Source organism: Formica exsecta, unplaced genomic scaffold (assembly GCF_003651465.1).
Source record: "Formica exsecta isolate Colony F162 unplaced genomic scaffold, ASM365146v1 scaffold72, whole genome shotgun sequence".
Classification (NCBI taxonomy): Eukaryota; Metazoa; Arthropoda; class Insecta; order Hymenoptera; family Formicidae; genus Formica; species Formica exsecta.
Genome location: NW_021853485.1, coordinates 1,398,166 through 1,414,795, shown reverse-complemented (window position 1 = coordinate 1,414,795; position 16,630 = coordinate 1,398,166). Strand labels below are relative to the sequence as shown.

Sequence of the window (16,630 nt, the reverse complement as noted above, 5' to 3'; positions counted from 1 at the left end):
CCGTGACGGCGGTGATGTCCGCCGGCGAGATTCACGCTCGAGCTTTCCGCGCGCGGATATCGATCGAACGCGCTCGCTTGCTCCACGTAAACCTTCATAGTTTCCCTTTTCTTTCTTACACAGGATATATATATATTTCTCTCCCCCCTTCTATTATCGAACTTTTGCACCGATACGATCGGACATGATAAATTGTCCGCTCGAGAGGAATTATAATCTCGAAATAAATAGAGAATATTTTGTTTATTTACGAAATAAAATATTTTACGTTGTAATTTGAGAAATAAAATATTTATTGTGTGGATTAAAAAGTCGTAACAACTGGTATTATTAAATCTAATCTCCCTTCGATGTCGTCGTTGTTGCTGAAAGATCGCTTTTTCCCCGTCACTTACTGATGTCTCGATAATTTTTATCAATATTCTTCCAATAATACATGACGATATTTCACTCGCCGCCAGCCAACTGGTTGTCTCAATAGTTCTTATCGATATTTATTCAACAGCACACGCCGCGATATTTCCACAATTTACATTTAATTTAAATATCGAAAAGAAATTAACACGCACAGCACACACGCAACTAAAATCATCAATGACAATTTCTTATATCTTGCTGTTTAAATCCTCGCTTTAAATATCTCTTTTCGATGTCGAAGGTGATTTTAAAATGTTGTCAAGATATGAAATATTGAGGAAGGCGAAGATTGTGGCGTATAAGTAATGGAAAGAACTGAAGTTTTTTTGCGTCGTTCCGATTGTGTTCGTTTCCAAACAACGTCGGTTTCCAGGAAACGCGCGATAATATCAATCTCCGCGTTGGTTGGTTTTTTAAAAATTATTTTTTGATTTTCCGAGACTCTAATTTTGGAACAAGACTAGCAAAATCGTGTAATTTCGTGGGAACGTCGATCTCTCTCTTCTTGGGTCCTCTCATTGCGATCGGCTCGGGAATAAAGGGAGAGCAAAGAGCACCGCGACAACGTCCACCTCTTTCCTCTCGTTATCGCGCGACAATCGAGGAGAGAACTCGCGGAATTCGTGCGCGATCGCGCGTGTGTCGCGACGATGTTTATGGCCTCGTTATTAGTTCGCAGCGCGATAACGCGGCTATTTTTAGCGTTTATTACGCGCAATGCACACACGTATACGCAACGCGCGCACGTACAGCCGTTTATCGCTCGATCGATTTGCACGCAAGGCTCGCGAACGGGCCCGGCTCTGTTTTCGCGTTCTCCCGAATTTTGTACCCCCGTTAAAAGTCCAAACTCGAAATCGTCCCCAAGACACTCGAAACTTCGAGCGAGGAGATCGCTCGCGAGCGTTCACAATACTTGGTTTTCATCGTCGAATTTTGTGCACCCAAGTTTAAACATTTCCGCGCACTACTAATTATCATCGCACTTTTCCGTCGACGTGTCGTAATTGTATCGCAGTAATCGCGCACGGTAAAGCGACACGCTTTATTAAAGACTCCCGCACGAGCGAATTTTACGCTGCGACGAAATTTCGAGACACGCGTGCCACGATAAAGCGTTCACAGATTCCGGGTTATCAGTTGTTGGGAGTCACAAGTTCAAAGCTGTTCCTCGCGACGCACTCCTAGTTTTAGAATCAACACGTATATACAGATGCATCGCTCACGTAGATCGCGACGTATATCCACAGTGCTATCTCTCTCTGCTTATAGTCGTCGCGAGACACACGCACTCGCGACAGAACTTCACAGGTGGGACTCGTCGTCGTGTTTTCTCGGCGGCGTCTCGCGACCTCGGGCGCGCGCGTGCAGGAAACGATGGCGAACGCGAGGAGAAGGAGCAAAAGGAGGAGCTTTATATACGTCGGCAAAAGCAACGGTCAGCGCTAAATTTAGCTCGCACTGGAAGCGATTACGCGAGCCAAGATGTGAAGTGAGAGAAAAATAGAGAGAGAGAGAGAGAGAGAGAGAATCTGTGACAGATAAAAAAATAAGAAAGGGGAAAGGGGGAGGAAAAGGAGAGCGGAAGCGGAGCGGAAAAGACGCGAAACTGTCTCCTCGATCTCGCGACTGAACGATCTCGACCGGGAATCGTTCTGATAAATCCTCATCATATACGCGATGGACGTCAGCGTGTGGTGGTGGTGCATCGAGAAGCGGGGAGCCAGCGAGAGGATTCGCCAATCGCGAGAGTGACGTTTACGGTCGCATGCTCTCTCTCTCTCTCTCTCTCTCTCTCTACTCGGCTATGCGTCGTGTTTTGAGAGAACAATGTGGAGAATTCTTCGCGAGAGAAACACGTTAATTTGCTGCTAAAGCGTAATTAACGACGAGTGACTAAGAGCGTTATTCTACACACGGTTACCGAAAGCTATAGGCTCTGTAAGTGTCGTTGCGCATGTTTTTTGACATATCGAAAAACATGCGCAACGACATTTTGTTAGAGCCTACAGCTGTCGGTTAGTCGTGTACAGAATAGCGATCTACTTAAAGAGAGCTTGAAGTCAAGCTCTTGTATATTTTATTCGTCAATACCACTTGTTAAGGACGTGTTGTATCTACCTATCTCTTGCCACGTGTTGCCTTGACTTTTCCTTCCATCTTCACTCATATTCTAATAATTTGACCTGTCAAAATTTTAGTATCCATATTTTTTCTCTTTGTATAAGTTATCTATCGTTTAATTTTGAATAACAATATTTTGTAAGCAAGAGAAGAATTGCTTTTCTACTCTGCTTTTACTTTTTTACAATAAGGCAGGCTATAAGCTATACTAAAAAAAGACTATAAAAGACTAAATAAATGAAAAATGTATATATATACTTGATTCTCAATTGATAAAACTTCCATTTCTACTTCTCCTAACTTCTACTTCTACTTCTTTTGAGTCGGTTTGAGAGTGTCTACGAAATCATTCTTTTCAATAAAACCTTTATGCGAAAGAAAAAGATATTCTTACAAATTGTTATTCAAAACATAACTTCGCTATTCAAAATCGACCTTTACCCTTACCCTTATCAAAATATGTATATATTTTTCTATCACGTTATGACAAATGTGACAAATGCGAAAGTCGTATATTTCCTGACAAATGACAAATATGTAACGCGAAAAGTTAATTACAAAGATATCAAAGATAATTTTCTAATTAAACGTAATTAAAGTATTAGATATTATTTTTATTCAAAGTTTGATTTGTGTGAAAATTTTGTATTAGACATATGGAGAGAGAAAAAAAATATATAAAAAAAAATATTCTGATACAATATACATATTCTGATATTCTCCTCAAAATTAAATTGCCCTCTCTTTTCAACTTTTTTTACTATATATTGATACACTATATTTTATGTAATTTTATAGAAGTTTTATAGTAATTTTGTAAAATAATATCAAAATCAGATATGTTGATTGAAGAAGTTGCTTCTATCTCTGAATCTGTATGATAAAATATAGATATAAAGGGGATTCTACAATATGTATATTGTATATTCATAGCTTACATTGTACAAAGGAGATAACTTCATTTTTTGTAAATATTACAGCGTGTGTACATGCTTTTCATGTCAAAGATCAAACGCAAGTTAGCGATGAAAAAAGAGCGAAGAATATGTTTACTTTATTTTCGCGTTGTTGTTCGAGAGCGACAAGGAGAAAGACAAAATGGATCTATTTTACGATGCTCAAGGTTATCGTATTTATGAGGGTGTCAAGAGATAAACATTAAAAATTAATCATCGAATATGCGAAATACAAATGACGGCGTCTTAATAGACTTTGGCAAATTTAGATACATTGATAATCACGCGTAAATAACGATACGTGCGTGTGGGTGTGTATGTGTTACGCCTGTTTCCACGTGTGCGACAAAATAAAATTATTACGTTAAATCTTAATCGCTCATCGCATTACATCTTCTTCTCGGATGTTTTCCTTTTTTAATTACGTAACAAGATATATATGTCTCTTCGCGAATATACTCGTGTAATTATGCTAATCATGCATCGCATATTTAGTATCGGGTTCTGAATAAAATTCTTTATCTGCAATTCTTTATCTGGACATTACATGTAGTGTATAACATTATATGTGTGAGTAGTGTATTTATATTAAGCATTAGTTAATTCTTTATATATATCACGCATTTATTAAATCATTCTGCAGACCAATATAACATGGAACGCGTTGCACGAATGTCAAAAGGATTTAATTAATTAATTCAGGTCAATACAATATTGTCAATATGAAAATTTTACGAGAATAAATATCCTTAAACAATTTTTGTTCAGCAAATAGTTTATAATAATTAATAACATTTTATACACGGGACTCTTTTAGAATACACATAAATAGATATACTTTATCACTTTTATACATCTTTTATTATTTATGATATATTTTATTTATCACTACATATTTTTTTACTCTAACTTATCTGTGCATGTATAAAAGAAAAAGATTTCTATTAATCTTAATGTTAATGTTTTGTTACACACAAGTTTTATAATAGAAAAATAGAAAGATCGGTTATCGTGTTTATCAAAATAGCGATGCCAACCGAATGGCAAAATTGAAGGTTGGCTCACCAAACTCGAAATTTATATTACAGATGCACAAACAGTTTGGCGGTAATATTCCCCTCCCTCCCTTCGCATGCGCCTCCCACGTCGATTATGGTTATACCGGTTATACCAGTTATTCCAGTTATTACGACTTGGAAATAACATTTGTGTTCCTAAAATCTGTTTTCGCCATTTCTTTATCCTTTTCTCTTCGCGGCTGCTGCCTTTCGGAACAGTTATGGATTTGGAACAGAATATATTTAGAAACGATCTGAATTCTTATAAACAATTTTTTTGAATTTTAACCTAACATTTCCAAAACATATGATTCACCGTTGCTTGATCAGCATATTGTCAAATATTAGTTATCGACATTTTTAGATCGTACGTCTAAATATATTGCGCTTAATATCATAAATATAGTACAATTTCTATAATGTAAATCCATGACAAAATTTCAATTTGAAAACCGAATCTTAAAATAATATTAATCAATAAGAAATCAATTGTAATGAATTAGGAATTATAGATCAAGCGCTGATATTGTAATCTATGTATGTTTCTTTGAAAAGTTACAAAATTATGTATACTTTCAATTCTTCCACTCTCCATATAAAATAAATAAATATATATATATATATATATTTCTCTAAATATCGCGATTTTTATTAAATTTAAAGATACCGATAATTTGAAAATATTACATTAATTAATTTAAAATTATAGAAATTGCACGATATTTAAATTTATATACATAACTCGTTAAGAAAAATTGCGTCGATCAACGAGAACTTTAGAGATATGAACAGCAAAAAATGCTTACCCTTTTGAGGCAAATGCGTGAAGGCGGACGTGATCTCGACACTTCTGTAGCCCACGTCTTCTGAAACAAATTACAAGCGTTTTACAAAACTGACGTACATATAGAAAAAACAATGAATATTAGCTCGTTTCACTATCAAGCGCAACCGCATATTCGGTAATTCGCAAATAAACATTGCAATTTGCATGAGAAGCCGCCGATGTGCATAAATAATGGCAGACTGCCGATTGACGTCAGCCTATTAGAATTACGGTAAGAGATGCCCCGAGCAAACTATCGTGTGAACTATCATATCACGATTGATGATAGCGACGATGGCGTCGCATACTTCAATTACAACCGGTCAGCTTATCTTGGATCGTAGATTCTTGTGACTGTACGCAGTTTCCATTCGATTATTTACGCGCGGATAATGACATTTTTTATTTTATTTGCAAAAATGAAAAACGATACACAAGTATTTGTATCTCATAATAAGAATGAAGAAAAATTGACTATATTAAGCATGATATTTCAATCTTTTTGTATATAACTTTATAAAACTATCTATATTTTAAATAAAAAATCTGAAATAGGTAGAAATAGAAACTAAAAGAATTATTAATTTTTAATATATGATTTCAGTAGATTAAAAATTTCCTTTAAAAACTTAAATTTTTCGTCAGATTATTTTATATCTATAGAAATCAATAACAGAGAAATTAAAAAAAAAGAAAAAATTAAACAAAATTTTCTTATCTCAAAATTAATAATTACATTTTATACTACTACTATAATCTACAAATTTGTGGAAAATGCATAAACTGACAATAAGTTTATTTATACTAAACATGCTTATCCTCCTCTTCGTATTATGCAATTACTCCTTACATAATCCATAAAAAGATAAAATTCTCCTAATTTGTGTTTTATTAATAACTAAATTGTGTCCCAAGGCTTATTTATTAAACACTCTCTAATGCGAAAGAAAATATCATCATGAGATGCATGTGCGCCGGTTCTGTGCTAATCTTGGGCGCAAGTCAAACTGCCTTGTGATTAGATAAAGCACATTATCACATCCTTTTCGTGCATTTCATCTAAAACGTCCTGCTTACCACAAACCCGAGATGATGTTGCGTCATTCTCAGATTTCAAGCTGCGACGAGCGAGCCAATAAACAGTGAATCTTATCATCGCGACTTAAGATGCAACGATTATCGGCCCTTATCGTGCGTATCTTGTTATCGATTATAAAAAAAAATGTCTGACTCATCAAACGCTCAAATTCCAATAATCGTTCTGTTCGTATAACGTCAAGACAAAGATCTGTTGTTTACTTCGAAATATATTATACTATCTTGATTCGCGCTTTATATGTGTTGATTAGACTGTCTAAATATAAACTAAATAGTATATATATAGAACATTCTAGAAACATTAATTTTATACATTTTAATTCGATAATTTCATTGAAGCCAATTTTTTAATATTTTCTATATAAAAGAGAAAAGATTTGATATTCAATATATCAATATACGTATATATGATATTTGATATTCAATATCACATATTTAAAATTTGAAATAATTTTATATATATTTATATTCTTTCGGATATATTCGGAAAAATCCCAAAGAGATTAATTTATCTATTTAATTTATCCATTTTTGAAAAAGTAAGGAAAAATGAATTTATTATATTTAACTGGATTTTAAAAACTTAATTGGCGTGTCATACCAAAGATACTTTTCATTCCCAATTATGATATTTTAATTAAAGAAAGACTTATCAAAGGAATTATTAGACCGATGTGAAACCTATTGATTTCGTTTCAGATATCAGAAAATCGCGATAATCTACGCGTCGAATGACAGTCTATTATTGAATCAAATGTTTGGAATTTGTTCAAAAAATAAATTATGCGATTGACTTTTTATCTGCGATATATACAGGGTGTCCCACAGCACCCTTGACAACGCTTGTGAGCAGGTAGAGCACAGCAAACTGAACAGAAAGGTCCTGTACCATTTTTTTCTATAACGCTTAATAAAGGCGTTATTATTGAGTAAAGTCTGGCCAATCAGCGCCGATCTTTAGCCGCGCGCCTGGTAGTGTGCGTGAGCGCTCCGTCGCTACGGCGACACACACTAACAGACGGGCGGCTCACTGACGTGCGTCCGGCTAAAAGTCGGCGCTGATTGACCAGACTTTACTCAATAATAACGGTACAGAACTTTTCTGTTCAGTTTACTGTGCTCTATGTGCTCATGAGCGTTGTCAAGGGTGCTTTGGGACACCCTGTATATGTATTTATATAATGGCAAATATTTAAAAAAAAATTCGATCAATATAAGGTGCGAGTAAATTTGAAAAACGTTCTTGTTCATTACCTGATATTGTTCTACTGATTTATCGAACATCGTTGTACAGCTTCTTTTGTTCATTCGAATAAATCTACGCGTATATACCATAATCACAAAGTCACCCGGTCTATTTTTAGCCGAAGGCCGTAATAGTCGACGAGTGCCGGCACAGTCATCGCGATGACCTTAGCATCGAGCACGCCTCTGATCTATTATTATTGAAGATTAATCACCATTTTATCGATTATGGCTTGTTATACCTGAATAGCCCGCATAATTCGTGATTACATAGCGAAATAATTCGAGGAACACAATAATGTTTCGAAAGTTCCATATTTTAAGAAACAATGTGTATTAAAATTTAGATATACTCTTATACCGTCTAGATACAATCAATAAATTGATGTTTTAAATATTGATTCTATCAAATTTGGAAAAAATCTTTTGCTATATCCTTCCAATTCTTTATAATAAATAAAGGATACCTCAAAGGACTTCAATTCAGTGTCAAAGAAATGATGTGTCAAAGAAATGATATGTTAAAAAATAAAAATATTTTTTAAATATTCTCTCTCTCTCTCTCTCTCTCGACATTTTCATAAAGTATTTTAATTGTGTGATACATCTTCAGAATTAAATTAATAATATATCAATTTTTTTTAAATTAAATTAGACGAGATTAAAATTTGATCTGATTTAAAATCTCATAATAGGAAAAAAGAGTGTATATTTTTCATGATGACATATATGACATTTATATAAATTATCTAATTAAAAATTTACGACAAACAATTTTATAAGTTATGACGAATACACTGTAAGCGCCATCGCACATATCCTTTGTTGCGGTGTATTTATAGAACGATGACTCTATCGAGGCAAAGAGCCAATAAATATCGATAATGATCACTGCATACATGCGCGTATGCCTCTCGTCAATCTCGAGAGATACCGGCGATATTAAATGCGAGAGAAACCGGCAGATCGCGGGAAAGCCGATTGTGTCCGGGTTCCTTTGTCATTTACGATAAAGTGAGATCAGACTAAAAATTTATAGGACACTTTTAAAAGCGCTTACTTGAACCCCAATGGCATTATCACGATCCAGAAGAAAAATCGAAAGCCAGTAAAATCGCGCAAAACGATAATTTATCAAGAATTTTATCAACTCTTTGCCCAGTTTTATAAAAAAGCATCGAAGCTCGTAAAATCCGATTGGTGTCCCATCGGAGATCACAGAAAGCGATCATTCTGCTTATCATTGCGCAAATCCGCTGTTAATGAAGATCGAGTAAAAAGACTTTTACGATCATACTTATATCCTTCCTCTTTTCAAATCATCTTCAAATAATCTTTAAAAAAAACACATTGATAGCGTACACTATAGTCGAAATATATGTATATAATTTACAAGATAACCATAAATATTCTCATCGCTATATATCTTATATTTAAATAAGAAAATACAATAATAGATGGAAAAATATTCTCTGTGACATGTACATGCGGTCTGTATTTTTAAAGAAAAAAAAAAGTGCAATTTTTACGTTCTAGTCTAGTTTTTTTAAAAATTGGCAATTGATCTGAATTAGTGTAAATATTAAACAGCGGCTTATTCAATAATTTCAAGTAATATATTCATAAATGTAATAAATATTTAATTAATATTCAATATTTCAAGCTTGTAAAATATTCTAACTGTCGGAAAATACCCGCATCAAGTTTGCTATTAAATTTTGCAATCTTTTTCTGCAACGATGTTACGAAGTTATCGTAATGTATTTATTTTCATCCATATTAAAAAAAGATGTCAACAATTTTTAGTCGAAGTTATCGTAATGTATTTATTTTCATCCATATTAAAAAAAGATGTCAACAATTTTTAGTCAACAATTTTTAGTTTTATTTTCATCCATATTAAAAAAAGATGTCAACAATTTTTAGTCAATTTTTAGATGTCAATTTTTAGATGTCAACAATTTTAGTCAACAAATTTTAGTATTCAAATTATAATTCATAATTGTATTATACTGGAGATAAATTTTGGAGAGCTTGACAAGTTTGCATCTAGTTTTTAATAATCACCTTTACTCTAGATCATCTAGATTTACCTAAGAAAAATCTGTACCAATCTCTGAAGGAGACTGATCGCGTTTCTCAAACTTCCGTTCCGGATTTTTCGGGCCACGGCACCGAATCTCTCGGAAGGATCCGAACTGGCTGTGAAAGAATGCACCGGCCAGTAGGCTGGCTGCAGCGTCTACGGTGGAGCGAAATGGGGCGACGGAGAGAAGAGGAAGGTGAGCGGAGATGAGCGCCCGTGAGTTAGCGAGCGAGTAAGTTAGTGAACGAGCGAGGGAGCGAACGAGTATACGAGCGGAGGTCACTGCACGGCGCATTCCTTCGAGTCAAGTCCAAGGTTAATCCCGAGGAAGAGGGCCCCTTCGCCGCCCTGTTAGTCCTCTCTCTTTACTTTCGTGTGCATCGCGCCACCGTATAGTCTCTCTTACGCGCGTTTCCGTTCTTCTCCGGGAAAGATGCGCCGGTAAAAGTATGGGGCAATCTCTCGATGCGTTTTGTTCAAGTATATAACGAGAGAAAGATCGTTAACGCGAATTTTAGTTTATAAGAGATTGAAGTATGATTTAAGTATAACTGAAGTAGTTTGTCAGAATTATTACGAGCATTACTTGCTAAAATGTATATAAACCTTGTCAATTATATCGTCCAAATCAACGATACTCGTGAGATAATATTCAATTTCATATCGCAGCTCTGATGGAGAGAAGTTATTTCTGAAAACTGGATTTTTGCACCAATTAGAATAAGACAAAGAATTTTATTGTAAAAATTATGCAACTGATTAAGAGAGAGGTTGCATAATTGATGCGTGTTTCTTCCCTAATGAAAAATTTACGTCATCTCCTTACTTGGAAGCTTGATCAATTGAGAAACACAATATTCTTTATCTTTATATAATTTATGTATAATAAGAAATCTTATTGTGACTAATAAAAGCACATTAATATATCAGATACAACTCAAGTATTACATTGACAACTGCATTGTTTTACTAACAATAAATAAAAAATTATTTTTTTTTTTAATTAATATTCAATAATTCTCATTAATATCTCAAGCTTGTAAAATATTCTATCTGTCTCATCTCTCGGACATATCCTGTATATATATATATATGACACGGTGTATATATTTTTAATTCTATATCCTTTATTCTCTAACATTTTTATTCCTATTCTACATAGTACATTTGCAATCGAATGCGAGAAATTGTAAGAGGACGCTTAATGTACATTTATCAAACTCCCTATGAATTACAACGTGGGTCCTTCGAAGCATTATTTAAGCTACTAAATTTAAGATACTAAAGCTACAACCACCAACTACTCTCCATGTGTCCCGTTCAATCTCTCAATTTGTTCACATCCGCGGAAAACTTTGCGATGTCGTGTCTCCTATCATATTATCTCTTTCTCTCTCTCTCTCCGTATATGTATAACGATTCCCATCAAGATCGCGCATGAACTCGGTAGCGCGCATCCAGCACGACGAAGGAAATAGCGTAATCAAGGCTTATTACTCGACATGGCGTCTATTATATCGCAGACTATTGCGTAAAACCGTGTCTAATCACTGGTACTTGATCGTTTTGATTACGATCATTAGTTTCCACATACGGCATTTGTAAACATCTAAGAGAAAAGTAACCGATTCGCACAGGAGAAAGAAAGAGAGAGGAAAGTATCGCGACAGTGAAATATACTTTCCCAGAATCTTCGTCTAGTATGATTGATAATATTACGACATTCTTCGTAAAACGTAAAACGACATTCGATTGCACATGCATACGTCGAGATAAGAAATAGAAATATCAAAAGATTAAATATAATCTAATTCAATGAGTTAATCATTGATCAAAAATGCGTACATTATTTACATCATATTTAAATATTAAATAATAGTTTTAATTAATAACAGTATAGTTAAAATAATATATTTATCCGTATAAAAAATTTTAATGATTTAAAAAATGAAACACATAATCCTCATATTTATCTCATCAGCTAACATTTTCGATAAGAATCTTTGTTATAACGGTCAAATTATAATTTTCTTTTTCAAATTTTTATTCGCTTAATTCAGATTTAAGATCCATGAGAGAGATATGTCAATATTATTAAACAAGATTGAGGAATTTTTTATGCGCTCGATATCCATTCAATGGAGAAAGATCCGAGACGCGAAAATTACAATCTGCAAAAATCAACTTAATGACGAAAAATTCGCCGATACAACAAGAATACATGAAACCGTTCAAATATCGCATACACATACGTGCCTTCCGTGCGCGACTTATGCACATGAAGAACCGAAGCCAGAAATACCTGGCTGCTAGGAGTTAAATTATTCAGGAAACTTCGTGCGATTCGCAGATATTCTCGGAAAGTGCACGATCGACGCACAGAGAGGGAACAAAGTTACATAAAATGTAAATCGCGATCAAGCGCATCAAGCGAGGTTATCGAAAAATCTTATGCAAAGATTCCTCAATAAGATATTAATTTTTATGCAAATGTTAATCGCGCCTCACTCTCTCTCTTTTTCTTCAGATTAACATATCTGATAGGTTTCAATTAACATGTCAATCGCAGTTTTGTAATTATAAGCAACTGAAAGAAAGTGTCGCAGGTTTTTCGCAACTTAATATATAAAGATATGAATAACAAAATTAAAAATTTTTTGATAAGAGAGGGAGAAAGTTTATAGATGATATATAATCTGTAAAATATATAACAATATTATTAATTAAGATTTTTACATCAGATAATAAGATAAGATAAGATTACATGAGATAAATTTAAAGAATTTTTTATAAAATGCGTCAAAAATGTTCTCGTTACTTTCTTACATCTATAAATACGCGGTAGCTAAATAATTATCCTAATTAATAGAATTATCTTTCCCAGTAGTAATACGACACGGTAATTAGAATTGATGGCAGATGCCATATTTATCAAGCTGTCAACTGTCAAAACACGTATTACGTAAGAGCGTTACGCGACGTGCTTTTGAATCGGTCATTTATCGCTTGACCGTAATTATAGACAGTTCACGTAATAAGTTATTCCACATGAAATTACGCGATCTTCCTTGCGCGAATCTATTTTTGCACGATTATATTCAATTGTGACATTGCTTTTGCAAAAAGCTACCTCGTAATTCAGCATTTACAGAAGGAGCTTGTCGGATATGTCATGAGATATTATCCTCGCATAAAATGTCAATATAATAACCCAAATATTAGACTTAATTTTATTATCAAGATATACGAAAAATAAGATAAAATAAAAAATGAGAGATTTTACGTGTATGTGTTTGTATAAAATATTGTCACAGATAACTGCCGATTAAGTCACATACATGAATGTATTTAAAAATAAAAGTTTCGCGCGATACAGTAATGAATAAGAGACCACAAATCGATAACTTGACGCAGAATAGCGGCAAAAATAATGTTATAAAAAATTTAACTTCCGAGATATTATTATCACGCTTCTCGATAAATATTGCACGTGTATGAAACGCGACTCTCTCCCGTCTTCGTTTTCGCGAGAGTAGACTCGCCCTATGCCGTTGTGTCACGAGATCTCGCGCGCGCGCTCGGTAGAATTAATTTTATGAAATCGCCATTATATAGTCATCGGAAGCATCACACGTCAGTGGCTGCATCGAACGGCGCGGCTACGTGCTCTCTGTTCAAGCGCACCGCGGATGCATTCAAAGGCGGCACGTACGTATCCATAGAGCCGGCGCTGCGTCGTTCGTCCTCGTATCGCAATGTGCATTCCAGTGCATTTTGCACGACGACGAACGGTCTGCCGGCCGGCTCCCTTTGTGCCGGAACTTTGTCCACGATACGGCGCCATCTCCACAAACATACGTTGCGAATATAACGCGGCCGCCGATAGTGAAGCGAGCGACATACATTTTTTAAAAACCTAGCGCCTGGCCGTCGCGGCGAGTCAATGCGAGTCACCAACGGCCGCATTTTAACATCTGCCACCTCACGCGAGGGAAGAATAGATGCGACATTTCGCAGCTCGTGTCGCTTACCTCGCGACACGCTCGATATTCATGATCCTCGTTCAACGTCAGTTATTATGGAAGAAAAGAAGAACGCACGTCCGATAATAAAAAATTTTTATCTAAACGATTCTGGATTCGTCAACAATAAAATATTATAAATAATATCCTATATTGAGGCCTGTGCATATAAAGTTTTCCTCTCTGCTTACTTGTTCAAGAATTTGCCAAAGGATTTTTATTTGATTTCCGAATTTGATTTCTTAATTTATCCCCAATTCATGTCCCCTCACGTGACAATTATATTAAATTGGATTTTAGTATCATAATGTTTTCATTTCGAAGATATACGTAAAATGAGAAATAATACACACAAGACAGCAGAATTATAAAAAACCCATTCTTTTTTAAATCTATCTTTTATTCAAAAAATTCTGTAAAACGTGTAAGATGAGAGAATGGTGACTGAAGGGAGAATCTTGGAATAAGAACGCGATCGATTGTGCAAAGTGTACGAGTGGCGTACAGTTCGCGCGTGCGGGACAAATTGCACGACTTCGTTTGCATGCCCGCGAGTCACGCGACTCGCGTGCCTCGATCTCACGTCCCCGTGAAAATTGGCACGCTTATGCCGGAACGCATCGGCGGACGAGCCACAATTTTGCCAGCGAGACTTCTCGCAATGCTGCGTAAGGTCTCGCTTTCGCTAAACCGCTAATGGCCGCAATGAATTTCGCCGATGCTTCGAAGATATTAATTCCGCTAGCTCGCTTTCGAGCTCTAATCTTCTATATTAATATATTTTAATGTCATTTTATATAATAAAATATATCTTTTCTGTATTTATAAAAACACATTTTCAGATACATATTAATATAAAAAATCAAATTGTAAATCGACCAAAAGAAATCTCAAAATGTTCGAATTTCAATCCGGAAAAATAAGAAAATACGATTGATTTAGAATTTTTGAATATATTCGTAACATTTAATCGCGTATTAAACTAATGGGTACTGAATTATAAACATCTTATTGTAAGTGATTATCCCGAACGATTTCCAATTTCGTGGAAACGAAAGATTCGAAACATCGGCGCTATTAAAGTGCACCCCTCGCCACGTTGCTATGCGATGTTATTTATATCTCTCATGCCGGTAGATTTTATTTAATGCAACTCGAGTCTTCTCGCATCACGCCGGTCATGCGCAACGCGTCGACTACTGGTAAAGACAATTAGGGCCCACATTAATTAAGGTAATTGCGCCGCACGAGCAACCTCCTACAAAATGTCCTCTCTCCGGATGTACGCACTTAAACCCCGCCTAACTACTGATTACAATAAATTTCATACCCATCCCGACATGGTGTTCGATAATCCTCATCCCACAGTTTGCGGAGAGTTAAGATTAATATCTTTTTCTTGGAGGGGAAAATAAATGTCGATAAGCTTGTAATTAATTATAAGAAGCAAAAAAGTATTAATATACTACTTTAACCGATTTGCTAATAGGAAAAAAAAATTCAATATATCGTGATATAAAAGAAGTGGTTACTTCTTTAATTCTTGTCTGTAATAAAAATATAAAATTTCAACACAAATAGATCATTCTTCTCTCAATTTTTATATTATTCGTCTAATTTTATAATATAAAAAATTTCCACAACATAAAAATTGTTTCAAATAATTTCTTTTTTAAAATCGTAAAATTAAAAAAGAAATTTAGCAACTGTTATTATGAATAATATTCAAAATATAATTAAGATGTTAAGTAATATATAATTTAAACAATGTCCGCTCTAGCGGACAATGTCTATTCTAGCCATTTGTTATTGGGAAGGATTGAAGTCTCGTGAATTCTATGCGTTCTGTACTATGATGATCCAACCTACTGATAATTCTGGCTAGAGAAACGACGATTCTCTGGCAACGATCCCGTCATCAACTTCGGCGCGCACTTCGTGCAAGGGACGCGACTATTCGCCCGTTTGCCATCTAATTTTCACGCACGATTTCTCGCCATCCTCGACCCGATTATCTTCGCGATCGCGTACACGTATATTAGCCGTGTCGGCAAAGTCGATGAAAGAACAGCGAATGTAGCCATTTGCAAAAGATTGGCGAAGAACCGTGGCCTCGGTGTGCAAATAGATAAATAAATTAACAGACTTGCAAATTATATGCTTGCGATATTCTCTATCATTTCTCATAATATAAAGAATCACAAATTTAATAAATTATCAAAAAATTTATAAAGCTTTCATCTATTTTCCCCCTTTAGTTTTAAATTAAAATAAAAGTCTTGCTTATGTGTTAGTTCGAATAGCTAATAAGAATAGTTCGAAAACATTAAGATTGAAATTGTGAAAAATCGCGCGGTTTCAGTAAAAAAAAAAAGTCGATATTTTTATTAAGAAGATGTGATTTTAAATTCAGAAAAGAAAAATTTGCAAAAATAATTTTCGATAAATTTGATGCGCACTGTGAATAAATAATAAGGCACAAATTATAAAGTCAAATTCATAGTATCGACGGAATGATACTTCAAAACGGTGTAACACAAATAAATAAATGTTGCAAAACATACACGTACGGACATGCATAACAATGACCTGACAGCAAGTCTATTATTAAAGAATAAAAAAAAGTCGGTGTGTGAGGTCAACCTCAGCACGATTCGTATGCACTCGTATAAATAAAAAACTGACATAAAAGAGAGAGTACTGATACTGATATATAAATTAACTAGAATGCCAAAAAAAGCAATCACATCAACCGTCATGTTAAGATAGCTTCCATCTTCGTTTAATGCACAATAATG

At 34.7% G+C, this 16,630-nt stretch overlaps 1 protein-coding gene across 13 annotated transcripts in view; it reads right to left on the bottom strand.

Moving 5' to 3' along the window:
• Positions 1-16,630, bottom strand: part of LOC115243708 (histone deacetylase 4) — a 103,724-nt gene that overhangs the window by 24,592 nt on the left and 62,502 nt on the right. For 9 of the 13 annotated variants that reach the window (XM_029820890.1, XM_029820893.1, XM_029820898.1 and 6 more), the window contains one exon: positions 5,362-5,421. In XM_029820890.1, the coding sequence (XP_029676750.1) occupies positions 5,362-5,421 (60 nt within the window). The remainder of the gene's footprint in view (positions 1-5,361; positions 5,422-16,630) is intronic. The other 4 variants (XM_029820894.1, XM_029820899.1, XM_029820892.1 and 1 more) reach the window with 1 other exon arrangement.